The sequence below is a fragment of the Bombina bombina genome, chromosome 1, assembly GCF_027579735.1.
Source record: "Bombina bombina isolate aBomBom1 chromosome 1, aBomBom1.pri, whole genome shotgun sequence".
NCBI classification, from domain to species: domain Eukaryota; kingdom Metazoa; phylum Chordata; class Amphibia; order Anura; family Bombinatoridae; genus Bombina; species Bombina bombina.
In genome coordinates this window covers 854,626,042-854,652,696 of record NC_069499.1, presented here as the reverse complement: position 1 = coordinate 854,652,696, position 26,655 = coordinate 854,626,042, and the positions used below count along the sequence as shown (strand labels likewise).

Sequence of the window (26,655 nt, the reverse complement as noted above, 5' to 3'; positions counted from 1 at the left end):
AGGCACAGTAACGTTTGTTATATTTGCTTGTTAACTTGATTTAAAGTGTTTTCCAAGCTTACTAGTCTCTTTATTAGTTCTAACATGTCTAACATAGAGGAGGCTCTGTGTTTATTATGTTTAAAGCCATGGTGGAACCAGAATGTGTACCAGATGTACTGATTTCATGTTAAACAATAAAGATAATTTTTTGTATTTAAAAACATTATCACCAGAGGATTCTGTCGAGGGGGAAGTTATGCCGACTAACTCTCCCCACGTGTCAGACCCTTTGACTCCCGCTTTAGGGACTCACGCTCAAATGGCGCCAAGTACATCAAGGGCACCCATAGCGTTTATTTTACCAGAGGATTCTGTCGAGGGGGAAGTTATGCCGACTAACTCTCCCCACGTGTCAGACCCTTTGACTCCCGCTCCAGGGACTCACGCTCAAATGGCGCCAAGTATATCAATGGCGCCCATAGCGTTTATTTTACAAGACATGGCAAAGGTTGTGTATAATACACTGGCAGCAGTATTAGTCAGACTACCTGAAATTAAAGGAAAGCAAAACAGCTCTGGGGGTAGATACAGAGCATACAGACGCTTTAAGAACCATGTCTGATACTACCTCACAATATGCTTAGTCTGTGGGTGATATTTGTGACTCAGGGAAGATGATTTAACCTGATTCTGATATTTCTACATTTAAAATTTATGCTTGAGAACCTCCACTTGTTGCTCAGGGAGGCTTTAGCTGCTCTGAATGAATGTGTACAATCGCAGTGCCAGAGAAATTGTGTAGACTGGATAAATAATATGCAGTGCCGGTGTGTACTTATGTTTTTCCAATACCTAAAGAGATTTACTAAAATTTTTCATAAGGAATGGGATAGACCAGGTGTGCCGTTCTCTTCCCCTCCTATTTTTTAGAAGAATGTTTTCTAATAGTTGCCACCACACGGGACTTATGGCAGACAGTTCCTAAGGTGGAGAGAAGAGTTTCTACTCTAGCTAAGCGTACCACTACCTCTGGCGAGGACTGTTGTGCTTTTTTAGATCCAATGGATAAAAAATGTTTATTCAACAAGGTTTTATCCTGCAGCCCCTTGCACGCATTGCTCCTGTCACTGCTGCTGCAGCGTTCTGGTTTGAGTCTCTTGATGAGGCTTTACAGGCTCCATTGGATGAATATATTTGACAAGCTTAGAGCACTTAAGCTAGCCAATTCCTTTGTTTTCTGATGCCTTTGTTCCTTTGACTAGACTAACGGCTAAGAATTCTGTTTTTTACTATACTGGCGCGCAGAGCGCTATGGCTTATATCATGGTCAGCTGTCGTGACTTTAATAAATAAGCTACTTAACTTCCCTTCAAGGGGCAGACCCTATTCAGGCCTAGTTTGAAGGAGATTATTACTTATATCACTGGAGGAAAAGATCATGCCCTTCCTCAGGACAGGTCCAAATCAAGGGACAAAAAAGGCCTAATTTTCGTGCCTTTCGAAAATTCAAGGCAGGTGTGGCATCAACTTCCTCTAGGGCAGACAACCGGACCTGGAACAAAGATAAGCAGGTCAAGGAGCCTGCTGCTGCCTCTAAAACAGCATGAGGAACGGACCCCTATCTGGTAACGGATCCTATAGGGGGCAGACTTCATTCTTCGCCCAGGCGTGGGCAAGAGATGCCCAGGATCCCTGGGCATTGGAAATTATACCCCAGAGATATCTTCTGGATTTCAAAGCTTTCCCCCCCAAAAAAGGGGAGTTTTTGCCTTTCACATTTATCTGCAAACCAGATAAAGAAAGAGACATTCTTGCATTGTGTACGTGACCCATTCAGTTCCAATAGAGGAACAGGGACACAGTTTTCCTCAAATCGGTTTGTGGTTCCCAAGGAAAGGAAACCTTCAGACCTATTTTGGATCTAAAAGATCTTAAACAAATTCTTTAGAATTCTATCATTTAAGATGGAAACTATTCGTACCATCTTAACTATGATCCAGGAGAGTCAATAGAGGACTACAATGGATTTGAAGGATGCTTATCCTCACATTACGATGCATAAAGATCACCATCGGTTTTTCAGGTTTGCCTTTCTAGACAGGCATTACCAGTTTGTAGCTCTTTCCTTTGGGTTAACTACAGCCCCTAGAATCTTTATGGAGGTTCTGGGGTCACTTTGGCATAGAAGTGGCCCCTTATTTAGACGACATCCTGATACAGGCGTCAAACATCCAAGTTGCCAAGTCTCATACGGACGTAGTACTGGCATTTCTGAGATCGCATGGGTGGAAAGTGAACAAGGAAAGAGTTCTCTATCCCCAATATCAAGGGTTTCCCTCCTAGGGATTCTGATAGATTTTGTAGAAATTAAAATTTACCTGACGGAGTCCAGGTTGTCAAAGTTTCTAAATTTCTGCCGTGTTCTTCATTCCATCCGCGCCCTTTGGTGGCTCAGTACATGAATGTAATCAGCTTAATGGTAGCGGCAAGGGACATAGTACCGTTTGCACGCCTACATTTCAGACCACTGCAACTATGCATGCTCAGCCAGAGGAACGGGGATTACACAGATTTGTTCTCCTGTTAAATCCGGACCAAGAAACCAGAGATTCTCTTCTCTGGTGACTATCTCGGGTCCATCTGTCCAAGGGTATGACCTTCCGCAGGTCAGATGGGACAATTGTTACAACAGATGCCAGCCTTTTAGGTTGGGATACAGTCTGGAACTCCCTGAAGGCTCAGGGATAGTGGACTCAGGAGGAGACCCTCCTAATGAATATTCTGGAACTGGGAGCGATATTCCATGCTTTTCAGACTTGGCCTCAGTTAGCAACTCTGAGGTACATCATATTTCAGTCGGACAATATCACGACTGTGGCTTACATCAACCATCAAGGGGGAACAGAAGTTCCCTAGCAATGTTAGAAGTCTTAAAATAATTCACTGGACAGAGACTCACTCTTGTCTAAAAGCTATCCCTATCCCAGGTGTTGAGAACTGGGAGGCAGATTTTCTAAGTCGTCAGACTTTTCATCCGGGGGAGTGGGAATTCCCTCCGGAGGGGTTTGCACAAGATCAAGCAGGAGAGTGCTTTGGTGCTTTTGACAGCGCCTGCGTGGCCACGCAGGACCTGGTATGCAGATCTGGTGGACATGTCATCCTTTCCACCACGGTCTCTGCTTCTGAGACAGGACCCTCTACCTCAGGGTCTTTTCAACCATCTAAATATAACTAATCTGAGATGGACTGCCTGGAGACAGAACGCTTGATGTTATCAAAGCATGGCTTCTCCGAGTCAGTAATTGATACCTTAATACAGGCATAAAAGCCTGTCTCTAGGAAAATTTAACATAAGATATGGTGTAAATATCTTATTGTTATGAATCCAAGGGTTACTCATGGAGTAAAGTCTGGATTCCCAGGATATTATCTTTTCTCCAAGATGATTTTGAGAAAAGGGTTGTCAGCTAGTTCTTTAAAAGGACAGATTTCTACTCTGTCTATTCTTTTGCACAAGCGTCTGGCAGGTATTCTAGACGTTCAGGCATTTGGTCAGGCTTTGGTTAGAACCAAGCCTGTGGTTAAAAATGTTGCTCCGCCATGGAGCTTAAAGCTGGTTCTTAAGGTTCTTCAAGGAGTTCCATTTGAACCTTTTCATTCCATAGATATCAAACTTCTATCTTGGAAAGTTCCTTTTTGGTAGCTATTTCCTCGGCTCATAGAGTCTCCGAGTTATCTGCGTTGCAATGTGATTCTCCTTATCTGGTTCTCCGTACGGATAAGGTAGTCCTGTGTACCAACCTGGGTTTTTACCTAAGGTGGTATCTAACAAGAATATCACTCAAGAGATTGTTGTTCCATTCTTGTATCCTAATCCTTCTTCAAAGAAGGAACGTCTATTACACAATTTGGACGTGGTTCGTGTTTTAAAGTTTTACTTACAAGCTACTACAGATTTTCATCAAACATTCACCTTGTTTGTTGTCTATTCTGGACAGAGGAGACGTCAAAGGACTTCAGCAACCTCTCTGTCTTTTTGGTTAAAAAGCATAATTCATTTAGCTTATGAGACTGCTGGACAGCAGCCTCCTGAAGGGATTACAGCTCATTCTACTAGAGCTGTGGTTTTCACTTAGGCCTTTTTTAAATGTGGCTTCTGTTGAACAGATTACAAGACGGAGTCTTGGTCTGCGTTTCATACTTTTTCAAATTTAACAAATTTGATACCTTGCTTCTTCGGAGGCTATTTTTGGGAGAAAGGGTTTTTTACAGGCAGTGGTAACTTCCGTTTAAGTACCTGCCTTGTCCCTCCCATCATCCGTGTACTTTAGCTTTGGTATTGGTATCCCATAAGTAATGGATGATCCGTGGACTGGATACACTTAACAAGAGAAAACATAATTTATGCTTACCTGATAAATTTATTTCTCTTGTAGTGTATCCAGTCCACGGCCCGCCCTGTCACCTTAAGGCAGGTAATTTTTCCATTAAACTACAGTCACCACTGCACCCTATGGTTTTCCTTTCTCTGCATGTTTTCGGTCGAATGACTGGTAATGGCAGTTAGGGGAGGAGCTATATAGCAGCTTTGCTGTGGGTGGACTCTTGCAGCTTCCTGTTGGGAAGGAGAATATATCCCATAAGTAATGGATGATCCGTGGACTGGATACACTACAAGAGAAATAAATTTATCAGGTAAGCATAAATTATGTTTTTTTCTTCTTTCTCTTGCTATCTTTATTTGAAAAAGAAAGCACCTAAGCTTTTTTTTTGGATCAGAACTATGAATAGCACTTTTTTATTGGTGGATTAATTTATCCACCAATCAGCAAGGACAACCCAGGTTGTTCACCAAAAATGGGCCAGCATCTAAACTTACATTCTTGCATTTCAAGTAAAGATACCAAGAGAATAAAGAACATTTGATAATAGGAGTAAATTAGAAAGTTGTTTAAAATTTCATGCTTTATCTGAATTACGAAAGAAAAAAGTTGGGTTCAGTGTCCCTTTAAAGTAAAGCAAATTTACTATGTGTGAAGTGTAACATGAGAGTTTACCAAATAAAAGTAGCATTTACAACTTTAACAAGCAGTGTTGTTATGGCAGTTTCAATCGATTACTTTAAAAAAAGAAAAAAAAGGGAGTAAGATATATTTAGACAAATCTTAGAAAAAATAAAAAAGTAGAAAAACAGTAAAAATAAAATGAAAGATTTTATTGTATCAAGGAAGACAAGGTTTATCTAGAGGAGTTTAATAAATGTTTTAGATGTTTCACATCTTACTTATGAAAAAATAAATTACGGTATTTGTTTTGTTTAAGGGATTAGCAAAAGCAGATTCCTTCCTATGATTTTGTGTGTGTATGTGCACACACACATATAAACGTACACATACACACGTACACACACACACATATACACACACACACAGATACATGTACACACACACATATACACGTACACACACATATAAACGTACACACACACAGATACATATACATGTACACATACACACACACACATATACATGTACACATACACACGTACACACACACACACACACAGATACACGTACACACACATATAAACGTACACACACACACATACACACACACATATACACGTACACACACACACACATATACACGTAGACACTCATATACACGTGTACATACATACACACACACATATACACGTGCACACACATACACACACACATATACACGTACACACACACACATATACACGTACACACACACACATACACGTAGACACACATATACACGTGTACACACATATATATACACACACACACATATACACCGCACACACACGCACACACACACATACATTCATGCGCTCTCACAAGCACAATATTGCAACCAGGGTGCAGGAGAGGTATACAATAAATCAATAAAGCAGAAGTTTAGACTTTCTGGATTTTTAAATGAATATATAAACTTATTTTATTTATGTGATATTTCAGGGAAACAAAATCTCAGGAAGGGGATTTTCTTCCCTTCCTGAAATTGTTTTATTTTAATTTTTTTTATTAATTATTTTTTATTTATTTATTTATTTATTTATTATAAATGCACATTATATTATAGTTTACTTTTTAAGTTTCCAGGACAGTTTATTGAGTCTGTATAGTTAAAGGGACATGAGTAGAGAATATCACCTGAACATCTCTATAGAAAAAAGGGACATATATGTTACCTCAAAACTTCCTTGGTCCCGTTGTAAAGGGACTTTAAGCAGCCAATCACTATGCTAGTCCTAGGACTTACAAGAGAGCGTGCATCTGGCATGTTATTTCCCTCCTCAGTTTAAGGAAATTTACTAGGACATTTTTTTATTTCAGTGAAATTTCATGAGATTAAAGTAAATCAAAGTGTGACATCAGCACAATTGAAGCTGATTGGCTGTCGTTTTTTTTTTTAAAACATTCAGCGTACAGAAGGATAACTCTTCACAGAGCACTTAGTAGTGTGCGCTGAAGAAACGTTGAGATAAAATATCTTCCTTTTTTACATAAAGGCGTTCATGTGATATTTCACTGTCAGCCTTTAACAGTTATGCTGCATCAATTTCAAGTAATTTAGCATATGGGTTTTATGTCCCTTTAAATAAAAATGTGAATTGGTTTAGTATGTTGAAATGATGAAAAGTAGTTAATTTACAACAAAGCAATTAGCCTGTCCTACAGAAAAAAATGCTTCATTAATCTTAAAGCGACATGAAACCCAAAATTTTTCTTTCAGGATTTAGACAGAACATGTGATTTTATACAACTTTCCAATTTGCTTCTATTATCTAAATTGCTTTGTTCTCTTGGTATCTTTAGTTGAAAAGAATATCTAGATAGGCTCTGAAGCAGCAATGCATTTCTGGGAGCTAGCTGTTAATTGGTGGCTGCACAAAAATGCCTCTCTATTGCATAGCTGCTCCTTCAAAAAAGAATACAAAAGTATATAGAGTATAAAGCAAATTGGATAAAACAAGTAAATTGGAAAGTTGTTTAACCCTTTCATGACAGGGTCATAATGTCTACATTGGAACAACGTTCTGATGTAGACAAATTGAAATCCTGCGATCGTGAATGCGATCGCGAGATTTCAATGATGGGATTGGGTCAGGGGGACGTCCCTATGACGCTAGGCAAGCCCTCCAGACCGCGATCACATTCAGGAAGCGCCGTTGGCTTCAGGACAGCCAAACGGCTATGACGTATTTCGTCCTAACGGCGCTAAAGCCCAGTGCCGTTTGGACGGAATACAACACCGGCAGTAAAAGGTTAAAATCGCATGCCCTATTTGAATCATGAAGAAAAAGAAAAATGTTGTGTTTCATTTCCCTTTAACGAAATGTGGTATGCAGATAGATTTTATTGTCTAGTAGGTGCTTTTTTTGTGACAAAAACAAAGAAAAAAACAGTGGTTACTGAGGTATAAAGCTTTAAAAATTGAAATAAAAAGACAGAGACTAATAGTGAGAGAGAAATCACTAAGAAGATCAATATGGTGTTGGTGAGTAAAAGTTATGAAAACAAAGAGGGTGAGCAGTGGTTGGTGTAAGAGAGAAGTACTGAGAGCGTGAAGTAGAGGATGGTGAGAGAGGATAATGCTTTTTATTAGGAAAACAGGATAAAAGGAAGAGGAAGCAATGGTTTGTGAGCGAAAAAAGCTGTGTCAGGAGACAGCATTTGGGTGATAGGGAAGAGTAACGATATTGGGAAGAGGACAAAGTTTGGGACATGGGTTAAGGTATGGAAGAGGTTTTGCTTGTGTGAGAGAGGCTGAGAGTGTAGGAAAGGGTTTGTTTTTAGTATACAGTGGTGTTGTGTGATGTTATTGTTGATTTCATACAACGTTCCCAAGGTGGGAGTTTAAAGGGACAGTCTACTTGAAAACTTGTGTTGTTTAAATTTAGATTTGGTCTAGCATCCCAATTAACAGGTCAAAGTTTGATGTGTGTATATATACACACATACATACCCACACACACACATACATACACGCACATACATACCCACACACATACATACCCACACACACGCACATACCCACACACACATATATACATATACACACACACATACATTTATACACACACATTAGATGTGTGTGTATAAATGTATGAGAGGTGTAATTACTACATCTATTTTACCACTTATAGCATGAAGATTACATTTTTTTTTTTTTTTGTTTTGCTTGACTGTGTATAACCAGGGTATAGTTATGTAAATAAAACATAATTTATGTAAGAACTTACTGATAAATTCATTTCTTTCATATTAGCAAGAGTCCATGAGCTAGTGACGTATGGGATATACATTCCTACCAGGAGGGGCAAAGTTTCCCAAACCTCAAAATGCCTATAAATACACCCCTCACCACACCCACAAATCAGTTTAACGCATAGCCAAGAAGTGGGGTGATAAGAAAAAAGTGCGAAAGCATAAAAAATAAGGAATTGGAATAATTGTGCTTTATACAAAAAAATCATAACCACCACAAAAAGGGTGGGCCTCATGGACTCTTGCTAATATGAAAGAAATGAATTTATCAGGTAAGTTCTTACATAAATTATGTTTTCTTTCATGTAATTAGCAAGAGTCCATGAGCTAGTGACGTATGGGATAATGACTACCCAAGATGTGGATCTTCCACGCAAGAGTCACTAGAGAGGGAGGGATAAAATAAAGACAGCCAATTCCGCTGAAAATAATCCACACCCAAAATAAAGTTTATATCTTATAATGAAAAAAACTTGAAATTATAAGCAGAAGAATCAAACTGAAACAGCTGCCTGAAGTACTTTTCTACCAAAAACTGCTTCAGAAGAAGAAAACACATCAAAATGGTAGAATTTAGTAAAAGTATGCAAAGAAGACCAAGTTGCTGCTTTGCAAATCTGATCAACCGAAGCTTCATTCCTAAACGCCCAGGAAGTAGAAACTGACCTAGTAGAATGAGCTGTAATCCTTTGAGGTGGAGTTTTACCCGACTCGACATAAGCAAGATGAATTAAAGATTTTAACCAAGATGCCAAAGAAATGGCAGAGGCCTTCTGACCTTTCCTAGAACCGGAAAAGATAACAAATAGACTAGAAGTCTTTCGGAAATTCTTAGTAGCTTCAACATAATATTTCAAAGCTCTAACTACATCCAAAGAATGCAATGATCTCTCCTTAGAATTCTTAGGATTAGGACACAATGAAGGAACCACAATTTCTCTACTAATGTTGTTAGAATTCACAACCTTAGGTAAAAATTTAAAAGAAGTTCGCAACACTGCCTTATCCTGATGAAAAATCAGAAAAGGAGACTCACAAGAAAGAGCAGATAATTCAGAAACTCTTCTAGCAGAAGAGATGGCCAAAAGAAACAAAACTTTCCAAGAAAGTAATTTAATATCCAGCGATTGCATAGGTTCAAACGGAGGAGCTTGAAGAGCCCCCAGAACCAAATTCAAACTCCAAGGAGGAGAGATTGATTTAATGACAGGTTTTATACGAACCAAAGCTTGTACAAAACAATGAATATCAGGAAGATTAGCAATCTTTCTGTGAAAAAGAACAGAAAGAGCAGAGATTTGTCCTTTCAAGGAACTTGCAGACAAACCTTTATCCAAACCATCCTGAAGAAACTGTAAAATTCTCGGAATTCTAAAAGAATGCCAGGAAAAATGATGAGAAAGACACCAAGAAATGTAAGTCTTCCAGACTCTATAATATATCTTTCTAGATACAGATTTACGGAGCCTGTAACATAGTATTAATCACAGAGTCAGAGAAACCTCTTTGACTAAGAATCAAGTGTTCAATCTCCATACCTTTAAATTTAAGGATTTGAGATCCTGATGGAAAAAAGGACCTTGCGACAGAAGGTCTGGTCTTAACGGGAGAGTCCACGGTTGGCAAGAGGCCATCCGGACAAGATCCGCATACCAAAACCTGTGAGGCCATGCTGGAGCCACCAGCAGAACAAACGAGCATTCCTTCAGAATCTTGGAGATTACTCTTGGAAGAAGAACTAGAGGCGGAAAGAGATAGGCAGGATGATACTTCCAAGGAAGTGACAATGCATCCACTGCTTCCGCCTGAGGATCCCTGGATCTGGACAGATACCTGGGAAGTTTCTTGTTTAGATGAGAAGCCATCAGATCTATTTCTGGAAGTCCCCACATTTGAACAATCTGAAGAAATACCTCTGGGTGAAGAGACCATTCGCCCGGATGTAACGTTTGGCGACTGAGATAATCCGCTTCCCAATTGTCTATACCTGGGATATGAACCGCAGAAACTAGACAGGAGCTGGATTCCGCCCATACCAGTATTCGAGATACTTCTTTCATAGCCAGAGGACTGTGAGTCCCTCCTTGATGATTGATGTATGCCACAGTTGTGACATTGTCTGTCTGAAAACAAATGAACGATTCTCTCTTTAGAAGAGGCCATGACTGAAGAGTTCTGAAAATTGCACGGAGTTCCAAAATATTGATTGGTAATCTCACCTCCTGAGATTCCCAAACCCCTTGTGCTGTCAGAGACCCCCAAACAGCTCCCCAACCTGTCAGACTTGCATCTGTTGAAATTACAGTCCAGGTCGGAAGAACAAAAGAAGCCCCCTGAACTAAACAATGGTGATCTGTCCACCACGTCAGAGAGTGTCGTACAATCAGTTTTAAAGATATTAATTGAGATATCTTTGTGTAATCCCTGCACCACTGGTTCAGCATACAGAGCTGAAGAGGTCGCATGTGAAAACGAGCAAAGGGGATCGCGTCCGATGCAGCAGTCATAAGACCTAGAATTTCCATGCATAAGGCTACCGAAGGGAATGATTGTGATTGAAGGTTTCAACAAGCTGAGATCAATTTTAGACGTCTCTTGTCTGTCAGAGACAGAGTCATGGACACTGAATCTATCTGGAAACCTAAAAAGGTTACCCTTGTCTGAGGAATCAATGAACTTTTCGGTAAATTGATCCTCCAACCATGATCTTGAAGAAACAACACAAGTCGATTCGTATGAGATTCTGCTAAATGTGAAGACTGAGCAAGTACCAAGATATCGTCCAAATAAGGAAATACCACAATACCCTGTTCTCTGATTACAGACAGAAGGGCACCGAGAACCTTTGTAAAAATTCTTGGAGCTGTTGCTAGGCCAAACGGCAGAGCCACAAACTGGTAATGCTTGTCTAGGAAAGAGAATCTCAGAAACTGATAGTGATCTGGATGAATCGGAATATGCAGATATGCATCCTGTAAATCTATTGTGGACATATAATGCCCTTGCTGAACAAAAGGCAGGATAGTCCTTATAGTTACCATTTTGAATGTTGGTATCCTTACATAACGATTCAATATTTTTAGATCCAGAACTGGTCTGAAGGAATTCTCCTTCTTTGGTACAATGAAGAGATTTGAATAAAACCCCAGCCCCTGTTCCAGAATTGGAACTGGCATAATTACTCCAGCCAACTCTAGATCTGAAACACATTTCAGAAATGCTTGAGCTTTCGCTGGATTTACTGGGACACGGGAAAGAAAAAATCTCTTTGCAGGAGGCCTTATCTTGAAGCCAATTCTGTACTTTTCTGAAACAATGTTCTGAATCCAAAGATTGTGAATTGAATTGATCCAAATTTCTTTGAAAAAACGTAATCTGCCCCCTACCAGCTGGGTTGGAATGAGGGCCGCACCTTTATGTGGACTTGGGAGCTGGCTTTGGTTTTCTAAAAGGCTTGGATTTATTCCAGACTGGAGATGGTTTCCAAACTGATACCGCTCCTGTGGGTGAAGGATCAGGCTTTTATTCCTTATTGTGACGAAAGGAACGAAAACGATTATTAGACCTAAATTTACCTTTAGATTTTTTATCCTGTGGTAAAAAAGTTCCTTTCCCTCCAGTAACAGTTGAGATAATAGAATCCAACTGAGAACCAAATAATTTATTACCCTGGAAAGAAAGGGAAAGCAAAGTTGACTTAGAAGACATATCAGCATTCCAAGTTTTAAGCCATAAAGCTCTTCTAGCTAAAATAGCTAGAGACATATACCTGACATCAACTCTAATGATATCAAAGATGGCATCACAAATAAAGTTATTAGCATGTTGAAGAAGATTAACAATGCTATGAGAATTATGATCTGTTACTTGTTGCGCTAAAGCTTCTAACCAAAAAGTTGAAGCTGCAGCAACATCCGCTAAAGATATAGCAGGTCTAAGAAGATTACCTGAACATAAGTAAGCTTTTCTTAGAAAGGATTCAATCTTCCTATCTAAAGGATCCTTAAAGGAAGTACTATCTGCCGTAGGAATAGCAGTACGTTTAGCAAGAGTAGAGATAGCCCCATCAACTTTAGGGATTTTGTCCCAAAACTCTAATCTGTCAGATGGCACAGGATATAATTGCTTAAAACGTTTAGAAGGAGTAAATGAATTACCCAAATTATTCCATTCCCTGGAAATTACTTCAGAAATAGCATCAGGGACAGGAAAAACTTCTGGAATAACTACAGGAGATTTAAAAACCTTATTTAAACGTTTAGATTTAGTATCAAGAGGACCAGAATCCTCTATTTCTAATGCAATTAAGACTTCTTTAAGTAAAGAACGAAAAAATTCCATTTTGAATAAATATGAAGATTTATCAGCATCAACCTCTGAGACAGAATCCTCTGAACCAGAGGAACCATTATCAGAATCAGAATGATGATGTTCATTTAAAAATTCATCTGAAAAATGAAAAGTTTTAAAAGACCTTTTACGTTTACTAGAAGGAGGAATAACAGACATGGCCTTCTTAATGGATTTAGAAACAAAATCTCTTATGTTAACAGGAACACTCTGAGTATTAGATATTGACGGAACAGCAACAGGTAATGTAACATTACTAAAGGAAATATTATCTGCATTAAGAAGTTTGTCATGACATTCATTACAAACAACAGCTGGAGGAACAGATGCCACAAGTTTACAGCAGATACACTTAACTTTGGTCGATCCAGCACTAGGCAGCGTTTTTCCAGAAGTATCTTCTGACTCAGTGTCAATCTGGGACATCTTGCAATATGTAATAGAAAAAAAAACAACATATAAAGCAAAATTGATCAAATTCCTTAAATGACAGTTTCAGGAATGGGAAAAAATGCCAGTGAACAAGCTTCTAGCAACCAGAAGCAATAAATAATGAGACTTAAATAATGTGGAGACAATAGTGACGCCCATATTTTTTAGCGCCAAAAAAGACGCCCACATTATTTGGCGCCTAAATGCTTTTGGCGCCAAAAATGACGCCACATCCGGAACGCCGACACTTTTGGCGCAAAAAAACATAAAAAATGACGCAACTTCCGGTGACACGTATGACGCCGGAAACAGAAAAAAAAATTTGCACCAAAAAAGTCCGTGCCAAGAATGACGCAATAAAATGAAGCATTTTCAGCCCCCGCGAGCCTAACAGCCCACAGGGAAAAAAGTCAAATTTTAAGGTAAGAAAAAAATTGATTCATATGCATTATCCCAAATATGAAACTGACTGTCTGAAATAAGGAATGTTTGAACATCCTGAGTCAAGGCAAATAAATGTTTGAATACATATATTTAGAACTTTATATAAAAGTGCCCAACCATAGCTTAGAGTGTCACAGAAAATAAGACTTACTTACCCCAGGACACTCATCTACATGTAGTAGAAAGCCAAACCAGTACTGAAACGAGAATCAGTAGAGGTAATGGTATATATAAGAGTATATCGTCGATCTGAAAAGGGAGGTAAGAGATGAATCTCTACGACCGATAACAGAGAACCTATGAAATAGACCCCGTAGAAGGAGATCATTGAATTCAAATAGGCAATACTCTCTTCACATCCCTCTGACATTCACTGCACGCTGAGAGGAAAACCGGGCTCCAACCTGCTGCGGAGCGCATATCAACGTAGAATCTAGCACAAACTTACTTCACCACCTCCATAGGAGGCAAAGTTTGTAAAACTGATTTGTGGGTGAGGGGTGTATTTATAGGTATTTTGAGGTTTGGGAAACTTTGCCCCTCCTGGTAGGAATGTATATCCCATACGTCACTAGCTCATGGACTCTTGCTAATTACATGAAAGAAACAAGTAATATTTAACCCCTTAATGACCACAGCACTTTTCCATTTTCTGTCCGTTTTGGACCAAGGCTATTTTTACATTTTTGCGGTGTTTGTGTTTAGCTGTAATTTTCCTCTTACTCATTTACTTTACCCACACATATTATATACAGTTTTTCTCACCATTAAATGGACTTTCTAAAGATACCATTATTTTCATCATATCTTACAATTTACTATAAAAAAAATATAAAATATGAGGATATAATGGAAAAAAACACACTTTCTCCAACATTGGTGTGTCCGGTCCACGGCGTCATCCATTACTTGTGGGAATATTCTCTTCCCCAACAGGAAATGGCAAAGAGCACAGCAAAAGCTGTCCATATAGCCCCTCCTCAGGCTCCGCCCCCCAGTCATTCTCTTTGCCGCTCTGAACAAGTAGCATCTCCACGGAGATGGTGAAGAGTATGTGGTGTTTAGTTGTAGTTTTTTATTCTGCTATCAAGAGTTTGTTATTTTAAAATAGTGCTGGTTTGTACTATTTACTCTAAAACAGAAAGGGATGAAGAGTTCTGTTTAAAAGAGGAGTATGATTTTAGCAGCAGTAACTAAAATCAATTGCTGTTCCCACGCAGGACTGTTGAGCCCAGAGAACTTCAGTTGGGGGGAACAGTTTGCAGACTTTTCTGCTCAAGGTATGACTAGTCCATTTTCTAACAAGACTGTGTAATGCTAGAAGGCTGTCATTTTCCCTCTTGGGGATCGGTAAGCCATTTTCTTAGACTCTTAACAGAATGAAGGCTTATTATGGGCTATACACTGGTTGACACTCTTGTGGGCTAAATCGATTGCTTTATTTAAGTTTTTTATGCAGTTTTGAAGGGATTTTCTAAACTTTTAGTGTTTGGGAACGTTTTTAAGCGCCAGGCAGTCGTTTAGACACCTTTCCAGTCAGGAAGGGCCTTTCACTATAGTAGGCAGAGCCTCATTTTCGCGCCATAATTGCGCAGTTTCTTTTGGATGCAGTGCATGCAACTGCATGTGAGAGGGTCTGGTGATCATTGAAAACGTTCCTGGAAGGCTTCATTTGGTATCGTATAACCCCCAGGGACAGGTGAAGTCGCAGCAAACGCTGTGGCTGGGATTGTAGTGGGGTTAAAAGTGCTGATTGATTAAACGGCTCCGGTTTCCTCATTTAAGGGGTTAAAAGCTTGAAAATTGGGGTGCAATACTTTTTAAGCATTAAGACACTGTGGTGAAAATTTGGTAAAGATTGAATATTTCCTTCATAGTTTTTCACATATTCAGTAAAAAAGTGTGCTCTGTTTAACATTTAAAGAGACAGTAACGGTTTTGTTTTAAAACGTTTTTTTTTGCATTATTAGACTGTTTAAGCCTGTCTAACATGTCTGTACCTTCAGATAGAACATATTCTGTATGTATGGAGGCCAAGGTGGTCCCCCCTTCAAATGTATGTGATAATTGTGCCATGGCGTCCAGACAAAGTAAGGACAGTACTGTCACATTTAATAAGGTTGCCCAAGATGATTCATCAAATGAAGGTAGTGGGGATAGTTCTTCATCCTCTCCTTCTGTGTCAATACCAGTTATGCCCGCGCAGGCGACCCCTAGTACATCTAGCGCGCCAATGCTTGTTACTATGCAACAATTAACGGCAGTAATGGATAATTCCATAGCTAATATTTTATCCAAAATGCCAGCATTTCAAAGAAAGCGTGATTGCTCAGTTTTAAATACAGTGGAGCAAGAAGACGCTGATGAAAATTTATCTGTCATACCCTCACACCAGTCAGAAGTGGCAGTGAGGGAGGGTTTTTCGGAGGGAGAGCTTTCTGATTCAGGAAGAATTTCTCAACAGGCAGAACCTGATGTTGTGACTTTTAAATTTAAGTTAGAGCATCTCCACGCATTACTTAAGGAGGTACTAACTCTACATTGGATGATTGTGACTCTTTGGTCATTCCAGAAAAATTGTGCAAGATGGCCAAATTCCTAGAGGTCCCGGTGCACTCTGATGCCTTTCCGATACCTAAAAGGGTGGCGGACATAGTGAATAAGGAGTGGGAGAAGCCAGGCATACCTTTTGTCCCACCTCCTATTTTTAAGAAATTGTTCCCCATGGTCGACCCAAGGAAGGACACATGGCAAACAGTCCCTAAGGTTGAGGGGGCAGTTTCTACGCTAGCCAAACGCACGACTATTCCCATTGAGGACGATTGTGCTTTCAAAGATCCTATGGATAAAAAATTGGAGGGTTTGCTTAAAAAGATTTGTGCAGCAAGGTTACCTCCTCCAACCAATTTCGTGCATTATTCCTGTCACCACGGCGGCGTGTTTCTGGTTCGATGAACTAGAAAAGTCGCTCAATAAAGAGACTCCATATGAGGAAGTCATGGACAGAATTCATGCACTTAAGTTAGCTAATTCCTTTATTTTAGATGCTGCTTTGCAATTAGCGAGATTATTGGCGAAAAATTCAGGGTTTGCAATTGTGGCGCGCAGAGCGCTCTGGCTAAAGTCTTGGTCGGCGGATGTATCTTCCAAGACAAAATTGCTTGATATCCCTTTCAAAGGTAAGACCCTTTTTGGGCCAGAATTGAAGGAAATTATTTCAGACATCACTGGGGGGAAGGGCCATGCCCTCCCACAGGATAGGCCTTTCAAGGCTAAGAATAAGTCTAATTTTCATTCCTTTCGTAATTTCAGGAACGGACCGGCTTCTAACTCTGCAGCCTCTAGACAAGAGGGTAACGCTTCCCAGGCTAAGCCAGCTTGGAAACCAATGCAAGGCTGGAACAAAGGTAAACAGGCCAAGAAGCCTGCTGCTGCTACCAAGACAGCATGAAGGGGTAGCCCCCGATCCGGGACCGGATCTAGTAGGGGGCAGACTCTCTCTCTTTGCTCAGGCTTGGGTAAGAGATGTTCCGGATCCCTGGGCACTAGAAATAGTCGCTCAGGGTTATCTTCTAGAGTTCAAGGAACTTCCTCCAAGGGGAAGGTTCCACATGTCTCACTTATCCTCAAACCAAATAAAGAGACAGGCATTCTTACATTGTGTAGAAGATCTGTTAAAGATGGGAGTGATACACCCAGTTCCAACATCGGAACAAGGTCAGGGGTTTTACTCAAACCTGTTTGTAGTTCCCAAAAAAGAGGGAACTTTCAGACCAATTCTGGACTTAAAAATTCTAAACAAGTTTCTCAGAGTTCCATCGTTCAAAATGGAAACCATTCGAACAATTTTACCTACAATCCAGGAGGGTCAATATATGACTACCATGGATGCGTACCTACATATTCCTATCCACAAAGATGATCATCAGTTCCTAAGGTTCGCCTTTTTGGACAAACATTACCAGTTCGTGGCTCTTCCATTCGGTTTAGCCACTGCTCCCAGAATTTTCACAAAGGTGCTAGGGTCCCTTCTGGCGGTTCTAAGACTGAGGGGCATTGCAGTGGCACCTTATCTAGATGACATTCTAATTCAAGCGTCGTCTCTTTCCAAGGCAAAGGCTCATACAGACATTGTTCTAGCCTTTCTCAGATCTCACGGGTGGAAGGTGAACGTAGAAAAGAGTTCCCTGTCTCCGTCAACAAGAGTTCCTTTTTTGGGAACAATAATAGATTCTTTAGAAACAGAAGTCAGAAAGTCAAAGCTTCTAAATGCTTATCAAGTTCTTCACTCTATTCTGCAGCCTTCCATAGCTCAGTGCATGGAAGTAGTAGGATTGATAGTTGCAGCAATGGACATAGTTCCTTTTGCTCGAATTCATCTAAGACCATTACAACTGTGCATGCTCAATCAGTGGAATGGGGACTATGCAGACTTGTCTCCTCAGATTCAAGTAGACCAGATAACCAGAGACTCACTCCGTTGGTGGTTGACCCAGAATCACCTGTCTCAGGGAATGAGTTTCCGCAGACCAGAGTGGCTCATTGTCACGACCGACGCCAGTCTATTAGGCTGGGGCGCGGTCTGGGACTCCCTGAAAGCTCAGGGTCTATGGTCTCGGGAAGAGTCTCTTCTCCCGATAAACATCCTGGAACTGAGAGCGATATTCAATGCTCTCCGAGCTTGGCCTCAACTAGCAAAGGCCAGATTCATAAGATTCCAGTCAGACAACATGACGACTGTAGCTTACATCAATCATCAGGGAGGAACAAAGAGTTCCTTGGCAATGAGAGAGGTATCCAAGATTATCAAATGGGCGGAGGATCACTCCTGCCACCTATCTGCAATTCACATCCCAGGAGTAGACAACTGGGAGGCGGATTATCTGAGTCGTCAGACTTTCCATCCGGGGGAGTGGGAACTCCACCCGGAGGTCTTTGCCCAGTTAACCCAATTATGGGGCATTCCAGACATGGATCTGATGGCGTCTCGTCAGAACTTCAAGGTTCCTTGCTACTGGTCCAGATCCAGGGATCCCAAGGCGACTCTAGTGGATGCATTAGTGGCGCCTTGGTCGGTCAACCTAGCTTATGTGTTTCCACCGTTTCCTCTCCTTCCCAGGCTCGTAGCCAGGATCAAACAGGAGAAGGCCTCAGTGATTCTGATAGCTCCTGCGTGGCCACGCAGGACTTGGTATGCAGACCTGGTGAATATGTCATCGGCTCCACCATGGAAGCTACCTTTGAGACAGGATCTTCTAGTACAAGGTCCATTCGAACATCCAAATCTAGTTTCTCTGCAGCTGACTGCTTGGAAATTGAACACTTGATTTTATCCAAGCGTGGGTTTTCAAATTCAGTGATAGATACTCTGGTCCAAGCCAGAAAACCTGTGACTAGGAAGATTTACCATAAAATATGGAAAAAAATATCTGTTGGTGTGAATCCAAGGGATTCTCCTGGTGTAAGATTAAAATTCCTAAGATTCTTTCCTTTCTCCAAGAGGGTTTGGATAAAGGGTTGTCAGTGAGTTCTCTAAAAGGACAGATTTCTGCCTTATCCGTTTTGTTACACAAACGCCTGGCAGCTGTGCCAGATGTACAAGCTTTTGTTCAGGCTTTGGTCAGAATCAAGCCTGTTTACAGACCCATGACTCCTCCATGGAGTCTAAATTTAGTTCTTTCAGTTCTTCAAGGGGTTCCGTTTGAACCCTTACATTCCATAGATATCAAGTTACTATCTTGGAAAGTTCTGTTTTTGGTTGCTATTTCTTCTGCTAGAAGAGTTTCTGAATTATCTGCTTTGCAGTGTGATCCACCCTATCTGGTGTTCCATTCAGATAAGGTCGTTTTACGTACCAAGCCTGGTTTTCTTCCAAAAGTTGTTTCCAACAAGAATATTAACCAGGAAATAGTTGTTCCTTCTCTGTGTCCGAAACCAGTTTCAATGAAGGAACGTTTGTTACACAATTTAGATGTAGTCCGTGCTTTAAAGTTCTATTTAGAAGCAACAAAGGATTTTAGACAAACCTCGTCTTTGTTTGTCGTTTACTCTGGTAAGAGGAGAGGACAAAAAGCTACTGCTACCTCTCTTTCTTTCTGGCTGAAAAGCATTATCCAATTGGCTTATGAGACTGCCGGACGGCAGCCTCCTGAAAGAATCACAGCTCACTCTACTAGGGCTGTGGCTTCCACATGGGCCTTCAAGAACGAGGCTTCTGTTGATCAGATATGTAAGACAGCGACTTGGTCTTCCTTGCACACTTTTGCCAAATTCTACAAATTTGATACTTATGCTTCTTCGGAGGCTATTTTTGGGAGAAAGGTTTTGCAAGCCGTGGTGCCTTCTGTTTAGGTAACCTGATTTGCTCCCTCCCTTCATCCGTGTCCTAAAGCTTTGGTATTGGTTCCCACAAGTAATGGATGACGCCGTGGACCGGACACACCAATGTTGGAGAAAACAGAATTTATGCTTACCTGATAAATTACTTTCTCCAACGGTGTGTCCGGTCCACGGCCCGCCCTGGTTTTTTTAATCAGGTTTGAAAAATGTCTTTCTCTATACACTACAGTCACCACGGCACCCTATAGTTTCTCCTTTTTTTCTCCTAACCGTCGGTCGAATGACTGGGGGGCGGAGCCTGAGGAGGGGCTATATGGACAGCTTTTGCTGTTCTCTTTGCCATTTCTTGTTGGGGAAGAGAATATTCCCACAAGTAATGGATGACGCCGTGGACCGGACACACCGTTGGAGAAAGTAATTTATCAGGTAAGCATAAATTCTGTTTTTTCTAACTTTGACCTACAAAATCTGTTACACATCTACAACCACCAAAAAACACCCATGATAAATAGTTTCTAAATTTTGTCCTGAGTTTAGAAATACCCAATGTTTACATCTTCTTTGCTTTTTTTTCCAAGTTATAGGGCCATAAATACAAGTAGCACTTTGCTATTTCCAAACCACTTTTTTTCAAAATTAGCGCTAGTTACATTGGAACACTAATATCTTTCAGGAATCCCTGAATATCCCTTGACATGTATATATTTTTATTTAGAAGACATATTAAAGTATTGATCTAGGCCCATTTTGGTATATTTCATGCCACCATTTCACCGCCAAATAGGATCAAATACAAAAAATCGTTCACTTTTTCACAAATTTTTTCACAAACTTTCGGTTTCTCAGTGAAATTATTTACAAACAGCTTGTGCAATAATGGCATAAATGGTTGTAAATTCTTCTCTGTGATGCCCTTTGTTCAGAAATAGCAGACATATATGGCTTTGAAATTGCTTTTTGGTAATTAGAAGGCCGCTAAATGCCACTGTGTACCACATGTGCATTATGCCCAGCAGTGAAGGGGTTAATAAGGGAGCTTTTTGGGGTAATTTTAGCTTTAGTGTAGTGTAGTAGACAACCCAAAGTATTGATCTAGGCCCATTTTGGTGTATTTCAGGTCAACATTTCACCGCCAAATGCGACCAAATAAAAAAAAAGTTACATTTTTCACAATTATAGGTTTCTCACTGAAATCATTTACAAACAGCTTGTGCAGTTATGGCACAAATGGTTGTAAATGCTTCTCTGGGATCCCCTTTGTTCAGAAATAGCAGACATATATGACTTTTGGTTGCTTTTCGGTAATTAGAATGCTGCTAAATGCCACTGCGCATCACACATGTATTATGGCTAGCAGTGAAGGGGTTAGTTAGGTAGCTTGTTGGGAGCTTGCAGGGTTAATTTTAGCTTTAGTGTAGAGATCAGCCTCCCACCTGAAACATCAGACCCCCTGATCCCTCCCAAACAGCTCTCTTCCCACCCCACCCCACAATTGTGCCTGCCATCTTAAGTACTGGTAGAAAGTCTGCCAGCACTAAAATAAAAGGTATATTTGGTTTTTTTTTGTGTTTTTTTTTATAGCATATTTACATATGCTGCTGTGTAGGATCCCCCCTTAGCCCCCAACCTCACTGATCCCCCACCAAACAGCTCTCTAACGCTCCCCCTCTACCTTAAGGGACGCCATCTTGGGTACTGGCAGCTGTCTGCCAGTACCCAGTTCAGAAAAAAATTGTGCTTTTTTATTTTTTTTCTCCCTTTTCTGTAGTGTAGCTTCCCCCCCCAAAGACCAACCCTCTACCCCTCCCAGATCCCTTAGATTGTTTTTTAAATAGTAAATCTCTTTCTCCCACTTATATTATTGTTTTTTTCTGTAGTGTAGCGGTTCCCACCCTCTCCCGCCCCGTGCACACGCCTGTGCGTGCCCCCGTCGGTCCCGCCCCCGATCCTGCCCTCTCCACATCACATGGCCCCTCGATGGCCGCCCACCCGCCTCCCACGTCGGCTCCCACCCACCAACGATACCGGCCATTGATGTCCGGTACAGAGAGGGCTACAGATTGGCTCTCTCTGCATCGGATTGCTATGCAGGGTTATTGCAGGATGCCTCGATATTGAGGCATCACTGCAATAACCGGAAAGCGGCTGGAAGCGAGCAGGATCTCTTCCAGCTGCTTTACAGATCGACGACATGCAGGGTACGTCCTCGGTCGTTAACTGTATTTTTTTAGAGGACGTACCCTGCACGTCGTCGGTCATTAAGGGGTTAAAGGACATGGCAGTGCAAACCAAATAGTAAACAGTATCATAAGGGAAGCTTTGCCATTGAGAAGTGTTATTGATTTATTTGTTTCATTCTGATTGTGTATTTTTTAAATACAGAGGCTACGAGAGATTAACAGCATGATTAGAACTGGGGAGACTCCAACTAAGAAGCGTGGAATTGTTCTAGACGAGGGAAGTGATTCACCGGCCAAGAGAATGTGCCCAGAAAACCACACTGCTCTTTACAGAAGGTTGCAAGATGTGGCCAATGACCGGGAAAGTCGCTGAAAGTGGGGTCATGGACTGGCGAACAAAATATTCTTGTAAATATTATATATGTGGTCCAGGTTTCTGACTCCTCTTGTGCCAGACGGGCTTGGCATTCATTACAGGCCTTTATGGCAGTGAAGTGTGCAGATTACGGGCTGAGGATAATTCAGTTTGAAGAAGAAGTGCAATCCCAGTTAGGTTAAAAACTATATCTACTATCTACTGACACAAATATTGCATTATGTTCAGTGTGATAAACATGGCTATCAATGCTGAAACATTTCCAGGTGATGTGTGAAAGGAAGCTGAACTCAAAAACAAGCAATAAAATGGGGAGATTGATGACTTTTTTCTAAACACACAGGACTCAATGATAAAAGCATAGTAGTAATGGTGATATTGTAAAAAGGGATCCAACTTGTGATCGAGATTGCTGGTGAAATGTTAAAAAAAACAGTCTTGCGGAATTTTAAAAGCAGCACTGCCACTTACATTGAAGGTGTAATGTAAATGATCCCTTTAGACAGTATTGAATGGTAATACAATTTACATAAACAGAAACTTAATCCCTTTTGTTACAATACAATAGTGAAACTAGGGCATGACTAAAAAACCTATAGGAGCTGGGGAATTCTGGGTATATTGTACATATGTATACAATGTATTATTTATATGTATTCAATTGTAAAATGCTATATGTAATTTTAAGTCTCTGGATTTTAAAAATAATCGTTTTTTTTTTTTTACTTTTTAGTGTGTTTGTTTCTCTTTTTTAGGAAGAATATTCCATGTTTGGAATATTATTTTATAAAAGACAGTAGCCACAGCTTACTAGTTCTACCAAAGTTAGCGCTGCGGAATCTGTTGGCGCTCTACAAATAACCGATAATAATAAATAATAATAATAATAAAAGTGTGTATTTTTTAAAGTGATGGTAAATTTAGTGTAGGTAGAGACCAGTATATTAAAGTATGTAATCTGTAAATATAATAAATCCCAAAGAAGAAGCAGAAAAGTTATTTAAAACATGTATTTTACAGACTTGAGTATCAAAGGTGCACATGTGCATTTGGTATTGCTTGCCGTGATGAAGTAAGTAATTATTGAATTGCTTTGATATGCAAGTCCGTTACCTCCCTAGTAGAGGCTGGGAGCACAGATCTACAACCTTTTATGGGCCGACCGGCATAGCTTCTTATTGGCTGTAGCGCCCTCCTGTGACTTTCTGGAAAAAAAAACAGTGAAGGGAGTGGCCAGCTGCTAGTGACATAATAAAGTCTGAGGTAAAATAAATGTCTTAAATAACTTTTCTGCTTCTGCATTTAGGTGTATTACATTTACAGATTACGTACTTTAATGGCCTCTACTTTCACTAAATTTACCATCACTTTAACTTTACACTGTGCAAAACATGATTTTTGGAATTGGTAGGTTTTTTAATATTTTATTTTGATTGCTGATATAAGTTCTCACTGTTCTGAATATGTTATAATATTGCGACCAGAAAGTAAAAAAATGTGTTATTCATTTAGAACACATTTGTTACAGTGCAGTCGCAATATTATAAGTAAAATATGTTCAGAACAGTCGATTCCAAAGAACACGATTTTTAAAATCACCACAATTTTTAAAATACATATTATTGTAGCATTTTACATTTTAATAAATATAAATAAAACATATTCACATGTATAATATACCCATACCGCACAGCTTCTATAGGTTTAATAGTAAGATGTAATGAATATATAGGTGTTCCGTGGGAGTTTCATGGGAGTTGTCTGTATTTTATTGGGGCAACATCACAGTGAGTTTCTAATTTTAAACGGAATATCCTCCATCTTAGATGGCCTTTTTCAGCCATACAAGCTTTTTATTGGCAAGCTTTTTAATTGTAAGAAATGTACTGAATGTACAGTGAAACTTATTTTACAAATGCAGACAGAAAGAGAACACAGGACCTTACTAGGTGGGATCAGACTAATATACTTCAGGAACGTTCTCCTCTGTGAAAAGCCCAATTAGGCTAAAAGAGGCTGCTCCTGGGTGGTAACGCCATAGAATAAGGTACTGAGCTGTTGTTTGTTCTTTCTGTATGAAACTTCATTTACATATGCATTCTTTGAACTTTTACTACACACTAACCATTTTTTGTTTTAGCGAATGCACAGTCTACGTTATGTAAACATACTTTGAATACACGCCAACCCCTGCCAAGATCATTGGCCATGTTGGCAGACTTTTTCCTGAAACTGCGATCTCGATTATTTCCTATGGAATGCACATTGCCACTCATTGGAACAGAGAGGGTCGGCCCATATTTTTATAAAATCTCACCAGAGCCACGGTTTGCGAAACTGGCAAACCAAAAAAGGCAATTTCTCGTCGGTCTGACAATCCTTTTATCATCAAGCCCACAGTCTGTGTAATATCTGTATTATATATCTCCCCTTACAGATTACCCAGTCCCCATTTATCACCCCTTTTTAAAGCTTTTTTCCCCCCTCAGCCCTCACCCCTAATTGGGATTGCACTTTTTTAATTGTATAGTTATATGAAAACTGCCATACTATGATGTTTTTCTCTATTTAAAAACTTAACATATTCTAATTATTTCTACAAAAAACAACATGTATTTTAGGTATGATTGTGCTGTTTTTTTTCCTACCTCCTTTATCATGATTACATCTGTGGGGTAGTTTCTATTTTAATTAAATTGAATTTGGGATAAACATGCCCTCCAATATGATAGAGATTACTAAACAGTCTAATACATTACAAAGTTTTAACAGACTAAATATTTAAGTATGGCAATTTATAAACACTATGCTATTTATTGAGAACGCACTTTTAAAACAAATTTAATTACTTCTTGTATACCTTAGTGACTGTGTTTATCATAATGTATCTTTTATTCAAGTCAGATTAACCTTTTATCTCTCGGAGAGGAAAGTATCTCTTTGGTGTCTCTGGAATAGCAAGTTTTTTGATCTTTTATGCTCTCACGAGTATTTAACCATAGCACCTTTTCAAAAATGTAAATATTTTATATAATAGGCTATAGTTTTTAAAAGTATTTCTTAAAAATGGTTTTAAAGTGAAGGTAAATTTAGATGATAAAGTGCCCGGTTTTTAAAAATCCGATTAAAAACAGGGGCACTTTTAATCTTGACAGCCGCTCCAGCGATTCCCCTGGTCGTCGCAAGCCTCTTCATACGTCAGAAATGACAGATCAGTCATCCTCCAATCACGGCTTCTCCCCAGGGGAATCTGTGTCTGATTCATCCCCATGATTGGAGGAAGCCGGATTCCTCATTTTAGACCCGGGAAGAGGCTTTGCGATGGGCGGGGGAAGCGATGGAGCTGCTGTCAAGAATAAAAGGTAAGTATTTTCACAACACAAGTGAAATGTAAATTTTTATGAATTAAAGTGCCCCTGTTTTTAATCGGATTTTTAAAAACCGGGCACTTTATCATCTAAATTTACCTTCACTTTAACTAATAAAGGGACTCAGACAAATGTCTTTGAGGCCCATTTATCAATCTCCGTATGGAGCTTGTGGGCCCGTGTTTCTGGCGAGTCTTCAGACTCGCCAGAAACAGCAGTTATGAAGCAGCGGTCTAAATCGCCACAATTCAACCAGATCGAGTACGATCGGGTTGATTGACACCTTCCTGCTGGCGGCCAATTGGCTGTGCGTCTGCAGGGGGCGGCGTTGCAACAGCAGCTCTTGTGAGTTGCTGGTGCAATGCTGAATACGGAGAGCGTATTGTTCTCTGCATTCAGCGAGGATCAGGTCTGCAAGACTTTTAATACATAGGCCTCTTTGCCATTTGACCAACCTATCAACCTCAGTTATGGGTGATGCTTTTCAAAGGTAGATTATTACAACAGGAAGTAAAAGGTTTGCACATGCTTAAGTTAAAAAATTTAAAGAACGTGTCTTTACAGTGAGACTCAGTCAGTCACCTATACTAAATTACCAATGTTTATCTCAAAATTTTGTAGAACCATATCAATGCTTGCTGATGGATGAGCTCTGTTCACTGGAGTTGCCTCCCTGAAGTCTTCGAGGGTGTCCACCCCTACATATACCCCACTTCTTCCTGCCTGAGCCAGTTCAATGTATACCTATTTGAAGCTAGGCTTATTTTGTACAGAAAAAGAAAGATGGTTTGACTCTCTCGCCAATAGTGGCAGTTCCAGCAACTTTATTTATGGGGCTGGGAAACATTCCTTGGTGAAATCACAGATATTGGACAATTGGGGGC

At 40.0% G+C, this 26,655-nt stretch overlaps 1 protein-coding gene across 4 annotated transcripts in view; it reads left to right on the top strand.

Moving 5' to 3' along the window:
• The window catches only part of RBL2 (RB transcriptional corepressor like 2), a 194,340-nt gene extending 169,208 nt beyond the window's left edge, over window positions 1-25,132 (top strand). For all 4 annotated transcript variants that reach the window (XM_053699499.1, XM_053699498.1, XM_053699497.1 and 1 more), the window contains one exon: window positions 22,230-25,132. In XM_053699499.1, the coding sequence (XP_053555474.1) occupies window positions 22,230-22,400 (171 nt within the window). In that variant the 3' untranslated portion in view covers window positions 22,401-25,132. The remainder of the gene's footprint in view (window positions 1-22,229) is intronic.
• The last annotated feature ends 1,523 nt before the right edge of the window (window positions 25,133-26,655 follow it).